This window comes from Protomyctophum parallelum (assembly GCF_964188405.1).
Source record: "Protomyctophum parallelum genome assembly, chromosome: 11".
Classification (NCBI taxonomy): domain Eukaryota; kingdom Metazoa; phylum Chordata; class Actinopteri; order Myctophiformes; family Myctophidae; genus Protomyctophum; species Protomyctophum parallelum.
The window spans coordinates 38506060-38524772 of NC_139707.1; the positions used below are offsets into that span (position 1 = coordinate 38506060).

At 45.5% G+C, this 18713-nt stretch overlaps 1 protein-coding gene across 1 annotated transcript in view; it reads right to left on the reverse strand.

Moving 5' to 3' along the window:
• Positions 1-18713, reverse strand: part of kcnh3 (potassium voltage-gated channel, subfamily H (eag-related), member 3) — a gene marked incomplete at its 3' end in the record, with an annotated part of 163300 nt that overhangs the window by 19106 nt on the left and 125481 nt on the right. Inside the window, exons 9-10 of the mRNA XM_083776787.1 lie at positions 11090-11289; positions 9909-10158 (exon numbers count right to left, since the gene is read on the reverse strand). Coding sequence (XP_083632913.1) covers positions 9909-10158; positions 11090-11289 — 450 coding nt within the window. The remainder of the gene's footprint in view (positions 1-9908; positions 10159-11089; positions 11290-18713) is intronic.

Consider the following 18713-nt stretch of genomic DNA (forward strand, 5'->3'; position numbering starts at 1 on the left):
CCTGTGCCCAGAAGGGCACTTTTTCTAGTTTTATATAATTACGTTATAATTTAGCTATTGAAAAATTATGAGAATAGTATATGTCAAATCACTGAAATTATAATGAGTTAGTTCAGTCCATGAATGGAAAGGGGCGAAACACAGCTCTTTGGCAGTTTATTATGCCACCTATTAACTTAACATAATTCTGTAACTGTATCACAAATGTAGGCATAATTATGTCTTATTAGGCAGTCCGTCTTGGAGTTCCAGTAATATTTCATTATATGTTCTGGCGCGCAATCTAATGCCTTAGAAACAAACCGAAATGTGACGCCTTTGACTGCATGGTATAGAGAGGCTGAGAAGGGGAAAGACACACATTTATCACATACACAATAATTATATATTATTTATTATACTATCGCTATACTACCTGACTTTTTCATCTATGCATTAACCATGAAGACAAAGCCCTCCTCTCTCTCTCTGAGGGCCTCATAAATATGTGGGCAAAGTATGCAACATGACTGAATGATGGATTGATCGCCCAGGAGCTCGTGTGCTGGCCCCTCTTAACCCATTTTGCGCGGGAACCCCTTTCAGCGTTAGCATCATGTCATGCTTCAGCTATTGAAAAATAGCAGATCTACAAGCTCACAGCGCGCCACCGAGTGGCGCGCTACGAGCTTGTAGGTCTGCTATTTTTGAAAAATCGAAGAACCACTGACACACTGAAACGTAGCCTTTTCAGTAAAACCGTCAGGACGTATAGAAGACATTTTTAGAATCCGATCTCGGGTCAGAGCGGGTTAATGAGAGTGAAATTGCAGTCATGTTCCGTATAATGACCCATACCATCTATCCATCACGTTAAGCCGAGCCTCCGTGTCTGTCCTGCATGCGTCAGAAGGTCAGAGGGAACGCGTGGTCTGCACTGGACCTTGTCAAGTCAGCACGGTCACACACACACACACACACACACCACACACACACACACACACACACACACACACACACACACACACACACACACACACACACACACACACACACACACACACACACACACACTGGAATAGGATGTTGGATTGGGACACATCCCACAGGCCCGGGGGGGCCTTGTGTGCAAAACATTCACTTCATGGATACAGATTCATAATTATGCATGCATACTCTAGAGCCACCACAAAATGACAATTTGGGCTTTAACAAAATGCTATATCCGTCCAACAAGTCCTTTTTGGCTCTCACAGTATAGACAGAACTATTAGGTGCTGTGGTTTCTTCAGCTACAGTATGCGGTATAGGTTATTTTGAATGCCTCGTCTTGGCTCACCCATAGTCTCAACCAAACGCGGTGAAATAGCACGGAATTGCATTTCCGTACATAACACGCCTAGAAAACCCTGAGACTGAAATCCTGCCCATACACAGTGACGGAGGGGCACCGTCTCCACCTTGAACTTGAGGACGGGAGACACCACTGAGCGGCCCTACACAAAAGCTCACCACAATCCAGGTCTAGTCGCCCACGCGGGCGTATGCACGAAACGAGCACGCGCGGGGCGGCAATTTCACAGGGCCACGGAAAATACGGGCCGAAAAACAAACGCACCACCTCTCGTTGAAAATGAATGACTATAGTCGCTCCCCGTCTGAAAAATGCCAAACGCAAAAAATGCCAAACGCCTTCACAATATATAGGGGGATTACTCTGTATAAACTACTACACTGTGTGTGTGTGTGTGTGTGTGCGTGTGTGCGACTGCGTGTGTGTGTGTGTACATGTGTGTGTGTGTGTGTGCGCGTGCGTGCAATCTGCGTATCTATCACTTTTGTTTTGTTGATTGATAACTATTTGGAACGAGAGAGAACAAACAGGCATTTTCATCATCTATCTCTCTCACAGCCTGTCCCTGCCTCACTAGACAGACTCACAGACTTATACCCTTCATCCATCCTTCCTGACTTCCACCTTGACCTTTTCCTTTCATTCCCTCCTTCATCCATTCATCTCTGCCACTCATCATTAACAGACACATCTGCCCCTCATCATTAAGCGCAGTTCCACCTCCATCTCCAGATCAGGTCGGTTACGTTTTCCCCACTCTCGGCAACTGTGAAATTGGTTGGTTTTCAATCTCAGAGACCCTTTTTTTCCACCAGCTCGCTTTCTCTCGTTCGTGGCGTGGGTCTAAAAGGTCACCATTAATCTCATTATGTATTTACTTGATAATCTTGCCTCACACATTATCCAGGGGAACGTGTCAGGGTGTTTCATTAACCGAGTACAGAGTGTCCAAGAAGTTCTCTATGGATGTAAAATATATTATATATCTTCGCTATCTCTCTCAGGAAATGGACTGTTACCCCTCCTCCACCCCACCCCTAGAGTACATAACCATTTCGTTCACACAAATTCTAAGAAGTCTAATCTTTTTTTTCCCACTATTACGGCTTATTTGTTTAGGCTGTTTCAGCCAATTACATTTTTACCCTCCTCCTTGATGGAACCATCAAAAGTGAAAAATAGGCTATGCAATAACACTTCAGTCAGGACAACTCAAGAATGGATGGAATATATATATTCATTGAATATAAAACGAGCAATATATTTATTATGGTTTGGCGAGGAATTGGATCTGCATTTTAGGTACTCAGATCAAGCCCGACCATAGGGACTCCGAATCCCCCGTACCTAAACAGCAGATCCAAAAGGACAGGTGGTAGCTGGGGTGGAGGAGAGGTGAGCAGCAAAAGTTAAAGCGGGCAGCAGCGCAGCAGTATCAGTGTGTGCAGCAGCAAACAAGCAAGCAGATTGAGCAGTGCAAACTTCCAGTTTAAATAGCCGGTATGAAGATGGAATCACCGCTCCTGTGATATAATTTCTCCCTCTCGATAGTATCGGAACCGACACCCCAGTCTAAAAATATATATATTTCACTAAGAAAACAGGGATTCATTTTCCTTGTATACAATAATATCTTCCTCCCAAGGTCGACTTGATTACCAACATACCAGCATAAAGGAACAATAGGAAACTAAGAAAAAAGAGCCCTTCATTTTACTGCCAGGCCTCACATGGAGTTTAATCCATCCCATTGGACTATACATTTCCTCTCTGTATTGCTACGAACGGAACGAATACAATAGAACTAAATAAAACAAGTACAGTCCACAAACATAACATACCGGACAACAAGAGCCCTTCCTCATGGAGTTATCATATCCCCCAGTGGATTACCTTACACCAAAAATATTGCTATCCATACGCTATATATTCCTGTCGGTATCGCTACTAACAGATCGAATACGATATAATAAAATCAAACAGGATAGTCTTCAGCAAACAGACTACCGGACCAGAAGAGCCCTTCTCTCTTTCTCCCTCCTGGTTTTATCATACCATATACTACTATACTATACTATATTTTGGACTATATTGCGACTCAAACCATAGATTGCTTCCCCTTATTGCTATTTAAACCATACATTCCTTCCCCTGGCTTGGATTAAATCACAGGATAAAGTCAGACCATATTGCTCCGGCTGAAATAGAAATCCCCTTATTGCTATTTAAACCATAATATTTCGTCCCCGGTGGAAAGTGTGTGATTGGAGGCAGGAGGGCCAGCAGCAGCGACTGCACTGAGTTTCCTGGCTGAACTTGCTCTGTGCACCTGTCCGTGACAGACAGGTGCAATCAGGGCTTGACGCTTAGCATACGAGCTAATATAAAAAGAAAACTACTTTAACCCTAAAAGAAACGAGCAAAACTAACTTTTGCCTATTCCATATCATGTGTAAATCAGTTCATTTCATAACTACTACACCTATATTTCTATAAAGCTAATTTGATTCTACGATGCAGCTCGATGCATTTTGATTTATTTAAAAATAATAATAATAATAATGAGGATTATCCTAGCTATTGTGAGAATGTTCATATTTCAATAACAACATTTTAACATGCATCCTAATGCAGTACATTACAATTTAGAATTGTGCTGCATATTCAAGAAGCTTTATTTGTTACTGACTGACAGATTAACAAGCGGCTAAATATCGTTGGGACTAGTTCCACAGATTTTTACTTGAGGACTTGTTTTAGAAAGGTACAGTCTATAACGTCACAGCTGAGTAGAATATTGTCACTGAGGTTTTCACCCCTCTCTCTCTCTCTCTCTCTCTCATTAGCAGGCAGCAGGCACAGCATACTCCTCTCTCTGTTTCTGGCGTCCCCTACTGGTATTCCACTCTTCCACTTCCGCTTTCATCATGACAAGACGTGTTTTCGTTCGCTCCTGCCCTCCGACGGACTCAAAGTCGCTGATTTTTATCAATTTTGTTTTTTTCCTCTTCTGGTGTATGGACCCCTACCTCAATACACCCAAGGGACTACATCGAGTTGTTTTGGAGAAAAACGAACCGGTAAAAGGGGAGTTTCAACATCTTTCCCACAGCGACTTTTACCTGGTCAGAGACAACGAGTTCAACGTGAACCACCGGAAGCACCCTGGATACGGCTTTGAAACGATTCAATCCTATTCAGCCCGAAGAGACAAGCTCCAGCTTAGCAAAGTGAAGAGATTTTTCTTTTTCTTTATTTTGTTACTGGCTGGCGACATCGAAAGTAATCCTGGTCCCGTGATCACTCGACAAAGGACTAGACTGCTCAAACAGGAAACGGTGGTTAACAACGGACTCGACACAGCAACAACAGCGACGAACAACAACAACAACATCGCTCGCTCGCTCGTGGAGAACAATGGACTCGCGGCCCTCACCGCCGACACAGCGATGAACAACAACAACACCGCTGGCGTCCTTCCTCCTCAACCAACCTGCATCATGCTGGATATACACGCTAATATCCCGGTTGTGAATCCTGTATTCGCAAGGGCAGAGCGTGTCCCAGGCAAAGGCAGGAGACTGAGGAGTGACCTGCTACCGGCGACAGTCATGGCCCAAGACACGGTCAACACCCCCATCTACAGGCATGAAGAGTCCCCGCATCCAACCACGGGGGACATCGCATCTGGAGACGGGCCTCATCGGCGTTCTTTCCCGGCTTTTTTTCCAGTCGGGACCATGGCTCAATCAACCCCACCAGAGCCCTCAACGCCCTCAAACTTTGACGAGGGACCCTTCCCCCCACCCGCAGCCCAACTCCCGGCACCCCCCACCCTCCCCCCACCCGCAGCCCCACTCCCGGCACCCCCCACCATCCCCCCACGGCAACCCGCGGCCGCAACTACTGCAGACATAAACAATGGACCTCCCTACTTTAACATGGAGGACATAAACAGTATTGCCAGCGTCAAAGGAATCCATTTGTTTCACCTGAACATCAACAGCCTTGGACCCAAACTGGCTGAGGTCAGACAAGTGTTCCAAAGCGGTAAGGTAAACATCCTAAGTTTCTCTGAAACAAAGCTGGACGAGTCCACCAGGGACCCAGAGATAGAAATAGAGAACTATACTATCATTAGGAACGACAGAAACAGGCATGGCGGTGGCGTGTGCATGTATATTCACAAAGACACTGAATATGTTACTCGTACTGACTTACAGCATGATGAAATTGAAACTGTGTGGGTTGAATTAATTTTCAAAAATGCTAAATCAGTATTAGTTGGCACCGTCTATAGACCGCCCGATCAGAATGGGTTCTATGATATACTTGAGGGGTGCCTAGCTGGGGAGGAATGTGTAGAGAAAATCCTGATTGGCGACTGCAATACGGATATGCTTCGTAAGGAAGCACCTGTGTTTAAGTCATTTAGTCGGTTTTGTGATCTGCATGGTGTCAGTCAGCTAATTACCCAACCCACAAGAGTGTGTGATTCTACTCAAACTGTCATTGATCTCATTCTGACCTCGGACAAATCCAGAATCTCCAAGAAAGGGGTTATTGTATGTGGGCTCAGTGATCATTTTATGATTTTCTGTACCCGCAAAATACAAAAACTAAAGTTTGACTGTCACAAAACAGTCATATCTAGGGACCTCAAAACCTACTCTAGTGAGGCCTTTAACCTTGAACTGGAGAGTCTGGATTGGTCCGATGTGCTCAGGAGCTCACTAGTCGAAGAAGCATGGCTTGGCTTTAAAACCAAATTTACATCAGTACTAAACATCATGGCTCCTTTGAGAACCATCAGGGTCAAAACCCGCTCGGAGCCATGGATGAATTCGGACATACTGACTGCAATGAAAGCCAGAGACAACAAATGCTCTGAACTTCTTAAATGCAAGTCCATGCTAGCCAAGCGCTTCGACAGTAATCTCCAAACCAAACTGTGCAACCTAAAAACCCAGTGTAACAAGCTAAGAAACGGTGTAATTGCCATGACCAAATCTGCCAAATGTAACTTTATCAATGATAAAGCCGAGGAAATCAAAAACAATCCTCGGGAACTCTGGAAGTTACTAAACAACCAACTAGGCTGTGGTCAGAAACTAAAAACCAGGTTTACTAACATAAACATCAAATCGAATAACACCCTCATCACTGATAAGCTTGATGTAGCCAACCACCTGAACATCTTCTTTACAAACATTGCAACAAAGCTGGTTAGCAAACTGCCCTCCCACTCTGGGCGTTTTGGTGTAGAGCACATCAAAGCCTTCTACAAAAACCTTGGTGTTTGTAAAGATGATTTCAAAATGGCAATGGTAACAACCGAGGAGGTACTTAAAAAACTGAGTGCCCTACAACCCCACAAGGCCACTGGCCATGACAATATCCCCTCCAAATTTCTCAGAGACTCAGCTTTTTCCATAGCTCCAGTCATCACCCACATAGTTAACCTCTCCATCAAACAGGGACAGGTCCCCCAAGATTTTAAACTGGCCAAAGTAACCCCCTTGTTCAAAAAAGGGAGTAAATTAGAACCCGGCAACTACCGCCCTATTTCTATTCTAAGCTCCATCTCGAAAGTGATGGAAAAAATAGTCTATGAACAGGTTGAAAAGTATCTTGCCACTAATAAATTGCTGTACGAGTTCCAATCTGGTTTCAGAACATCCTACTCCACTGACACATGCCTCCTCTATTTGAGCGACCACATCAAACACGAGGTGGACGCTGGAAAATACTGCGGCATGGTCATGCTGGACCTCCAAAAGGCTTTTGACACCGTGAACCACTCCATACTGGTTAACAAGCTTAAAGCTATTGGTTTTGATAGCACATCAGTGAGCTGGATGCAATCCTACCTGGAGGGGAGAGAACAGATGGTGGAGGTGAACGGAACACTGTCCCCTCCCCTCCCAGTGAGCTGTGGCGTCCCACAAGGAAGCATACTAGGGCCTTTACTGTTCCTAATATATGTTAACGACATGACTTCAGCTTGTGACTGCAACTTGTTCCTGTTCGCAGATGACTCAGCACTGCTGGTCTCGGACAGGAACAAACTGCAGGTTGAAAAGACCCTCAGCTCTGAACTCGGTAGAATCTGCACCTGGCTCGCTGATAACAAACTATCCTTACACCTGGGAAAAACTGAATCCATCCTCTTCGGATCAAATAGTAATCTCAGCAAGGCAGATGGCTTCTTGGTTAGAGTGGGTGACAATATTATCGCACGAAAAGATCAAATTACCTACCTAGGTTCCATCCTGGAGGCCAATCTTTCCGGTGATAAGATGGCCACCAACGTAATCAAAAAAGTCAATCAAAGAACAAGATTCCTTTACAGGATCTCCTCACTGGTCAGCAAAAACACCTTGAAGACCTTAACAGGAGCCCTCGTACAAGGTTTCTTTGACTATGCATCCACCTCTTGGTACCACAGCACCTCAAAGGCCCTTAAAACAAGGCTCCAGACCTCCCAAAACAAACTGGTCAGGCTCCTACTTGGCCTCACCCCCCGAACCCACCTCACCCCTGCCCACTTCGACAGGCTGGGATGGCTTAGGGTCGACGACAGAGTACAGCATCTTGCAATGGGTCTGGTCCACAAGATTCGATACACCACCAAGATACCCATGTACCTGTCTAAATACTTCCTTAGTGTAAACGAAGTCCACACCCACAACACCAGAGGGAGTACAACAAACCATGTACAACCCAGATTCGGCACAAACAAGGGACTAAATTCTTTTCGCTCCTATGCCACCAAAATGTGGAACGCCCTACCAACAGTCATTAAGACATGTGAATCCCTTGACTCCTTCAAAACCGCTCTCAAAGGGCACCTACGGATGGCTGCAATTCGAAACTGGCCTCTGTAAAATCTGAATCCCCCCCCACCCCCCCCACCCCATTTTCCCTCACTGTATATTGTATCTTTTCCCTTTTTTGCTTCCCATATGATGAATTTAGCTACATAGAAATGTCTATTTGTATGTCTCTAAATGTTTGTATGTCTTTAAATGTTTTGATGAATTGAACAATGTGGACCCTGTTGTAAACAAGTGTAATGCTTAATTGGGTCGTCCACTCACAGTTGACAGTCTTTGTATTGAGTTTGTGCTTAAAATGTACTGTAAATTCTACAAACTGTTAATAAATATTTCAATCAATCAATCAATCAATATTAATAAGTCACATACTCGTGTTCTTCCAATTTCACGCATGCGCACACTACTCGTGCTCATGACAACAGGATACAGGTACACGGACATTGCTGGTTGTAGGAGTGGTTGCACCACTCAAAAACCTCCCTTATTTAACTCTGGTTACTGAAAGTGTATGGGACTTGTGACGAGCGCGTAGAAAACAGAGTTAACTCTATGGGTAGAACGTACCGGCGGTTATAAATCACAGATTATTAGTTGATTCTCTGCTTTGAAAACTGTCCGAGTGACGAGCATTTTTATGACCTAATCAATGAGTTTATGGTGCGTTCGTAAGCAGCGCACCGGAGCGCACTCGCCACGCTCTCCCCCTCACAGTCAGAGGGAAAAGCAACCAGCCGTTACCACTGAAAGTGTGAAGAGTATGAAAGCGACGTTAGCATATGTAGCTAACGTAGCATAACAGACAGACTGAGAGCCATGCATGCACGTTCATGTACGCGGGAGCGAGCAGTCAGTGGTCTTTCAGTCTACTCTGTAAGTCTTTCATGGGATATCGGGATTCGGGATTTTTATTTTCAGCTGATGCCATTGGTTAGTGCAGTGGTGCTGCCTGCATTCAAGTGCAGCACAGACAACATAAAACAATGTATTGAACGATCACATTGTGTAGTAGCACAGGTGCTACAAACTGAATTTTACAACTGCACCGTTCTATTTTTTGTAGCAAATGCGACCTAGTCGCACTGTCGAGCCCTGGGTGCAATGCTCATTTACATAGTGACTGTGTGTTATTGCAACCGTAGGTCGCAGATGACTATTCAGTGACCCCGTCAGTGACACCATATATGACCGTCAGTCTGTCACGCCTCGTGACACGCTCCATCCTGTCATATGTCCGTCTCCATATTTGAAGATCACGACGCTGACCTCATCAAACCCTGGATAGCCATACATGGAGAAGACTGGATCGTCACCTAGATCTGCATATATGGAGCCGGCCAGCAACTCTACGTCTGACCTCAAACCCTTAGATCTCCATATATGGAGCTGACCTGTTCTGACATTCCATATGTTGATCCTTCCCCACCCGTCCTTCCTCTTCCCCCACCCCTCAACAGCCCCCCCCCCCCCAACACAGACAGACAGACAGACAGACAGACAGACAGACAGACAGACAGACAGACAGACAGACAGACAGACAGACAGACAGACAGACAGACAGACAGACAGACAGACAGACAGACAGACAGACAGACAGAGCTGTTCATTGGAGACGCTTTGCCACCCTTAGAGTATATATTAATAGAGACGACACCAATACCAAATTGGGCCACTATGTCCATTTGGCCTCAGGGTCTCCATTATATTTATATAGTCTCAAACAGAGGTTGAGAACCTACCCAGTATGGCCAGCACCGTGTTGTCCTTGAGCACCTCCATGGACCCAGAGCAGACAAAGTAGATGGCCTGCAGGGCGTCGCCCTGGCGGATGAGGAACTCCCCCGGGGCGCAGAAGGACGTCTTGATGATGAGGGAGAGGGAGCGCAGGCACCCCCTGCTGGCCGACTCGAACAGGGGCAGCTGGAGCAGCTCCTTGTTCAGGTGCATGGCGATGTCCGCCCGCAGCTCGTCAGGGAAGTCTTTCAGCAGCTGTGCACGTGTCGGGGGGGGTGGAGGGGTGAGAGCGTGAAGGGGAGAGTGGGATTCAGTGTGCGGTTCAGTAAAATCAGACCAGTCTGAAGTGAGTACAGTACAGCACCGTACTGTACTGTACTGTACTGTACTGTACTGTACTGTACTGTACTGTACTGTACTGTACTGTACTGTACTGTACTGTACTGTACTGTACTGTACTGTACTGTACAAGCCCTCCTCCCTGGCCTGTGTGTGTGTGTGTGTGTGTTAGGCTGCGCAACAGTGACACTTGGTGGTCAACAAACGCTATTTTCATACTCGAATGGACAGACGGACACAGAGACATACCCAGCCAGCCAGGGACACACATAGCTGTCTATAGGAGCTGTCTATAGCACCACTCAAAAATAAAAACAGGATTGTTTTGATCAACAGTGTTCACGAATGTTCACATGCATGCACAGACGCTGGAATGCTCATTACGGTGCCGTTTTATCATATAAAGCATTAGTGAGGACCTTATAGGAAGACAGATTGAACAAACATGGGTTGACGTCGTCCTTTAAGAAACGGTTCAGTATAATGATGAGCCAAACTGAATGTGGCAGTATGTGTGTAATGTCTGACCAATCGGTAACTGATATGGATGTTATACGCCTTCGGCATTCTCTGCATCATGATGACTCACAACAGTTTGTAATTAAATATGGACCCAAATGGACCCTTACACATCAATTATTCCAATCTTGGATTGGGGTGAGTCACGCAGCGAACAGGTGAAGTGACCGTGTCCAGAGGCAAAGTGGTAGTGTGGGAGGAGGCCGTATGGGGGGGGTGTGCTGCTTCCTAACCTATATGGGTACATTTGAATTTGAACGCAATCAGGAGGACACACACTTGACTTGTGCGTGCATGTTGTCAATCTCCACTTAACGAGGTACCTTACCTCGTTAACGTCTATTCCATTGTTGACGGACCAGGTGGTCTGGAAACACTCCAGCATTCGCTGCTCCAGCGCCTTGGGCAGCCGGTGGACCCTGATGAAGTCCTTCAGGTCCTTTGTGCGCGTGTGGTAGAGGGACCGACGCGAGTACATCCTCTGGATGATGGCCGTCACGTTGCCAAACACCACGGCGTGCATCAGTGCTGGGAGACGGGAAGGAGGAGAAGTGGGGTCAAGTTTGTGTGTGAGTGGTCATTATCATTTGTGACTAAATGTGACTGAGGGACTGCCATTGGATTTTTTTGAATTTTCGTTTTTTCTTCATGTCATATTAAAGCAGGGAATCATAGCTTCAAATTGACATATTGGTTGTACAATTTGACCCACCAGCTTAGGAGATATGGCTTGCCTTATAGAGTAAAAATAAATGGTTTTTGTCGGTGAAAAGCTGTAATTTGCGCGATGGCAGTCTCTCAGTCAAATCTGGTCACATTTCATCTGCTTGTTTGCCGTTTCTAATATACTTTAATGTTCTTTTTGTAGTAAACCCAAGGTGTGGAGAAACATTGAAATAGTCTCCTGTGTTCATGTACATTATACATTAAGATATCCACAACCTAGTCACATGTACAGTATACTGTCGCATTCGCTAAAACAAGGCTTTACAAAAAACGTAACTTAAACTGTATTGTGTATGGACAATTTTGACATTTTCCCCCAAGAACACAGCTTTTATGCTTTACTGAACCATCATCCTAATTCCAAACAACTAAATTTGACTCACTATTTTCTAAATTATTAATTATTATTATTATTGTTTGTTGACGGAATGTCAACAAACCATATCGAGTCTCCCTGGGAGGATGACATTGGCGTAGATTTGTCTAATGAGATCTGGAGCGAGGGGTTGAGGAGGAGGATCCACTCTGGCTCAGTCAATGCGAGATTGCAACTTGTCCAGTTTAAAATAATGCACAGATTACATTACTCCCAAGGTCTGTGACAGATGCAACATATCCCAAGGCACGTTGGGGTCACACCTTTTTGGTCGTGCCCAAAGATTGTTCCATTTTGGCATAGGATTTTTGCACGGTATACAGCTGAGTATACCGTAGTAACATCGTTCCAGACGCGTCGGCTGCTTTGTTCGGTCGCTCCGTTGCCTCCCTTGCGCTGCCATGTGCAGCAGACTCTCATGTTAGGTACACTGGTAGCTAAAACTCCTCTGGGTAACTTTTTGTTAATGTTTCAAAACTGTTGTATTTATACTGTTGTACTACTATGTATCCAATATCATGATAGGTCTGTTACTCTACTAAGCATTATAGTCTGGTGTTTGTATTGTTATGTCTTGTGTCAATCTTGTTTGTCTTATATGTAAACAAAAAAAATCAATAAAAACTAATATATATATATATATACATACACACACACACACATATATATATATATATATATATAAACTGTATTGTGTTTAGGAAGTACAATCATAGAGAGCCTTTCCATACTTTTAGTCTTTGTCCATAGACAATCTTTTTCTTCAAAAATTGTGGAAATAGACTACCTACAACGTCCAACAATGTGTTGCAAAATGAACACTTTGTGAACTTGTATATCAGCTACGTTTACCATTTTTCTGAGCTTTTATGAATCTTGCTATATTGCACCTGACTGCCCCATTGTCAGGACCTGGGGTGTGTGTGTTGGACCCAAATGCAGAACTCAACATCAAAGTAAGGCAGGGAAGTTGAGGGAACCAAGGAGGACAGTTTACAAAGACTTTACTGAACTCAAAACACCTCACATGGCGAAATACAGGACATAACAAACAGTACAACGTGACAACAGAATGAAGCAGAACAGAGAGCAAACACTGACAGTCTTAAATAGTCTCTGCAGTCATTAGGCCAACAGCTCACAGCTGAACCTGGGTGGAGCCCAGTCTGTCAATCAATGACTCACCAGGGGGGAAAAGGGGAGAGCAGAGCCTAGTGGTAGAACAGGGAACCGACCCAGGACCTGACACCCATATTGCAATTTAGATTGTCTTGAAGATGACCACGGTGAAAGGACAAAGCACTCCATCTGTAGACAGCACCAGCGTGACGGGACTGGGGGCAATGACTTCTCCTCACCGATCATGATGTGGAGGTCACTGGATTTGTAGATCGGCTGTTTTCAAATGGCCGAACTATTATATACTGTAGGGCTGAAGTGGTTACTGTATGTTTTGTATGAATAATCCAACTTAACAAAGTAACTAGTAACTAAAAAGCTGTCAAATAAATGCAGTGGGGTAAAAGTACAATATTTGCCTCTGAGATGTCGTGGTGTAGAAGCAAAAGTATTGGACATTGGAAATACTCAAGTAAAGTACAAATACCTCAGAATTGTACTTAACCCATTCTGGGCGGGAATCCCTTTTGGTGTTAGCATTATGTTTTAATTTATCTATTGAAAAATAGCAGATCTACAAGCTCATAGCGCGCCACCGACTGCCACGACTGACATAGAAACATAGCTTTTTCAGAAAAGTACAGTACTTAAGTAAATGTACTTAGGTACTTTACACTACTGACAGCTAGGATGTGTATCTGCCGCAACCTAGACTATTCTCTCTCACGGCTCTCAAGCTGTGGAATGACCTCCACAGGAGGTCTGCGGTAGGGCATTCCCTAAAAATGTCATTAACACAAGTCGATTCAGATTAGGAAAAGTCGAAAGTTGAAAAAAATAAAATAAAATCAATTGTTTTCCCCATTTTTTTTGGGGGTGTGTACAGAATTCAAACTGTAGCATTGATTATTGTCACGGAGAGAAGTCATTCTTTCCCTTTGCATAACACCCCGGCGCGCACTCGCCTATTAGTTTGCATTGCATTCAGAACGCGGCCTTAATTAAGAACCGAACTGCAGCTGTGTATGTGGCTCTCAGCGGTGTCCCACTATTGACTGGTTGAATTTGAACTGCGCTGTGAAGTACATCTGTGCTGACGCAATGACTGTGCTGTTTCTGGTTTAGCTTTATACGCACGGCGGGACGCATGAATCTCTCCGTCTCCGGTCAGTGCGGGTTGTTGTTTATTTGCATGGCTCGCTGTGCTGCGCTGCTGCTGCTGCCAATTATGCCCGCTCTCCTGTTGTGTTCTCTTTTCTGGTCTCTGTACGAGTTTAGTATTTACTTTTTAAAATATATTTTTTATCCCACGATTTTGTAACCCATTTTTCACCCCTGTGTCAATCTAATGTAATCCTGGGCTCTACACACCCTCCACCAACCTAGTCCCCAGGTGGGGGACATGGGGAGAGCAACAGACTTGAACTCATGCTTCCTTCATGCCTGAGTGTCCAAGTTGCTCCTTTACACCTGACAGGGGGTAGTTTCCCTGGTTGGACGTAGCGCGTGGAAGGAACACGTTATTCCCGAGTTTAGTATTTACTATCACAGTTTTATGTAATGATACATACACTGTGCCATATTGGAGCCCACTGTGTGCGCAGCTTTGTTTGACAGGCTCCGTATTTGAGCGTGCGCACCTCCACCCGCCCCTGTTAAGGTCACACCAACCCCCCCCCCCGTCATAAAATGAGGCATTGACTCAACTTCAACTTTATTGTCTGACAAGTCGACTTGGAAAAATCTCAAGTCGTTAATACCCTAGTCTGCGGTCAGGATACAGTCTGAAATGGCCCAAACCACACCAAAGGGTCGAGTCGGTTTTAGCGTTAACGCCTTGCAACCGTTTGGACTCAACGATGCATGGTGACCCTTTTGATGTGTTTAGAGGGCTTAAGTGTTAAGACGGCGCTATTTTTACCCAGATTGGGTTTGGCGTTTACCTGGTATCCTAGTTACTTTGTAGCACCTAATTGTTTTCTTTGCACTCTAATTACATGTTAATTTACCCTGTTGATTGTTGACTAGGATTCATGCCCTTTGCTCTGCCCTTGCACTCGTACTGTAAGTAGCTCTGGATAAGCAGTGTCTGCTAAATATCTAAATTGCAAATCATAGATGGTAACATTTAAAAGAGGAGGTACAGTAAACCATCTATCAATCAAGGAGGTACAGCAGAGACAATATGCCCACTGTCAGAAATCCATGCATGCAGGTTAATTGTGTGCTGTTGAGCCATTATCATTAAAGGACCACTTCACCACTTTTCAACCTATCTTCATATAATAGGTCCTCACTAATAATCATGATAAAATGACACAATTTTTTCCTACTCAGTCTGTGTCTCATAGGAGGGCTGTGGGCAGTTTAGAAACCGTCTTCCAGTGACATCATCATTAGGCAGATTATTTTTTAAACAAGATTGTTTTACAAAAATGTTTAGATTTCCATTATTGTGAGAACGATGGCTTCCATTTTCGCATTGCAACTTTTCAGGACTAGAAAGCCTGCAGTTTTTATTAGCTTGTATTCCCCATCGATGATGTCACTGGAAGACGGTTTCTGACCTGCCAACAGCCCTCCTATGAGACACAGACCGAGTAGAAATAAAATGCGCCATTTTTTCAAGATTATTAGTGAGGACCTATTATATGAAGATAAGTTGAAAAGTAGTGAAGTGGTCCTTTAATGGAGCTGTGACAAATAGACCTGTCACCTGCTCTACAGTCTCTCTCTCTCTCTCTCTCTCTGTCACATTAGCTGCATGGTTCCTCTGAAACTGTGGTATAGTTCAGCAGTATGGGTACAGAGTTAACTTATAAAACATCCATTAGCAGCCTGGAGCAGACCATTAGGTTGCAGTGAAATGGACCCTTTATAGAGACAGCGCAAATCATCACTGTGTGATTGTGTGTGAATGACTAATGTGTCCTGTTCTTCTGACGAGTGAGTGGGTGGAATGCGGGTGAAGGGACAGTGAGTGGGTGGGTGGATGTGGGTGAAGGGACAGTGAGTGGGTTGGTGGGTGGATGGATGTGGGTGAAGGGACAGTGAGTGGGTTGGTGGGTGGATGGATGTGGGTGAAGGGACAGTGAGTGGGTGGGTGGATGTGGGTGAAGGGACAGTGAGTGGGTTGGTGGGTGTGTGGATGTGGGTGAAGGGACAGTGAGTGAGTGGGTGGGTGGGTGGATGTGGGTGAAGGGACAGTGAGTGGGTGGGTGGATGGATGTGGGTGAAAGGACAGTGAGTGGGTGGGTGGGTGGATGTGGGTGAAGGGACAGTGAGTGAGTGGGTGGGTGGGTGGATGTGGGTGAAGGGACAGTGAGTGGGTGGGTGGATGGATGTGGGTGAAAGGACAGTGAGTGGGTGGGTGGGTGGATGTGGGTGAAGGGACAGTGAGTGAGTGGGTGGGTGGGTGGATGTGGGTGAAAGGACAGTGAGTGAGTGGGTGGGTGAAAGGACAGTGAGTGGGTGGGTGGATGGATGTGGGTGAAAGGACAGTGAGTGGGTGGGTGGGTGGATGTGGGTGAAAGGACAGTGAGTGGGTGGGTGGGTGGATGTGGGTGAAAGGACAGTGAGTGGGTGGGTGGATGGATGTGGGTGAAAGGACAGTGAGTGGGTGGGTGGGTGGATGTGGGTGAAAGGACAGTGAGTGGGTGGGTGGGTGGATGTGGGTGAAAGGACAGTGAGTGGGTGGGTGGGTGGGTGGATGTGGGTGAAAGGACAGTGAGTGGGTGGGTGGGTGGGTGGGTGTGGGTGAAGGGACAGTGAGTGGGTGGGTGGGTGGGTGGGTGTGGGTGAAAGGACAGTGAGTGGGTGGGTGGGTGGGTGGGTGTGGGTGAAAGGACAGTGAGTGAGTGGGTGGGTGGGTGGGTGTGGGTGAAAGGACAGTGAGTGGGTGGGTGGGTGGGTGTGGGTGAAAGGACAGTGAGTGGGTGGGTGGGTGGATGTGGGTGAAGGGACAGTGAGTGAGTGGGTGGGTGGATGTGGGTGAAGGGACAGTGAGTGGGTGGGTGGGTGGATGTGGGTGAAGGGACAGTGAGTGGGTGGGTGGGTGGATGTGGGTGAAGGGACAGTGAGTGAGTGGGTGGGTGGATGTGGGTGAAAGGACAGTGAGTGGGTGGGTGGGTGGATGTGGGTGAAGGGACAGTGAGTGGGTGGGTGGATGTGGGTGAAAGGACAGTGAGTGGGTGGGTGGGTGGATGTAGGTGAAAGGACAGTGAGTGGGTGGGTGGGTGGATGTGGGTGAAAGGACAGTGAGTGGGTGGGTGGGTGGATGTGGGTGAAAGGACAGTGAGTGGGTGGGTGGGTGGATGTGGGTGAAGGGACGTCGGGTGTGAAAGAGAGATGGAAGGTTCGTACTCGTTTTTCACAGCCCACTTATTCAGTATTTTAGCTGTGACGTGAGCGCCCCCTCCTGAGATACTTCCGGGTCCTACTTTTGTGTCGCTTTTGTGTCCCCATGGAGTTATACTGTGACGCTCCGTCGGACTAAATCTGAGACGAAAACAACCACGAAAGTCAAATTTTACCACTTTCCTCGCAACAACAAAGCTGCGCTGCTCTCCCAAATCTGACAGTGACAGGCCGTCTGTCCCACATGGAATACTATCGCCATTTTATTTTATTCTGTCAAATAAATCCTCATAATGCAAACTAGATTCAACATACTCAAGCCTGCACACATTCTAAATATACCCCAGAAATATTTTACCGATCAAATGGACTGTTGCCACCTTCAATAATAATGTAAATTAATAGTCTTTATTGTCTCCACATCATATATTTTTGTTGTCATGGAAACTTGTATAAAACAATAATTCCATTCGAGTTGGAAGCATTAAGACCCATTTTAACCCTCAATGGCTTCCTTTCTGAAAAATAACGTCACTGTAAAAAGATTCACGCGTTTAGATATTCAATTTACAATGAGATGCGGACGGGAGCTGGTGCCACTTGGACCCGGACGTAACGTAGCACTACAAAAGGACTTAAATACTGAATAGTGTGCAGCGAGGCCGGAGGGGTCTAAAAGACCCTGCATCAATATCTCTCTCTCTCTCTCTCACTGCCTAAAAGACCCTGCATCAATATCTCTCTCTCTCTCTCTGTCTCTCTGTCTCTCTGTCTCTCTCTCTCTCTCTCTCTCTCTCTCTGAAAAACTGTTTTCATTGCAAATTGATGAACTGTCTCGAGACATTACAGTAATCAAAGGGTGATGAGATTGCAAATCATAATAGTATTACAATATATAATCAATGAAAAAACCCGAAAATAGCAGCTAACAACAACAAACGTGAGCTCTGCAATACCACGAACAGACTCAATGTGTGTGCACTTGTGTGTGCACTCATGCGTGGGAGCGCATGTGTGAAAGATATGTGTTGAACCCTGGGGGGGGAAATGCAGGTGTTGTAGTAACAACATCAGTAAATGTAAAACACAAAACACTAGTGACACAAGAGTGCATGCATTATGCATTCACACCTGTGTTTGCATGCATGGCGGGTATCCTTAATAATTTACACTATTGATCACATTTTTTAGGACAAACTGTAAGTTAACGCAAGACTCAATAATTCAACCTAAACTACAGTAGCAAAATGACACCTGCTCAGACGGGTTTCTGCCACTGCGTATCAAAGTATCCTCCGGTATCAACCGGAGGTTGAGGTTGCCATGCAGGCTGGACCCTGATCTTCCTCACAAGAGGTGTTTCTGTTCCCGCGTC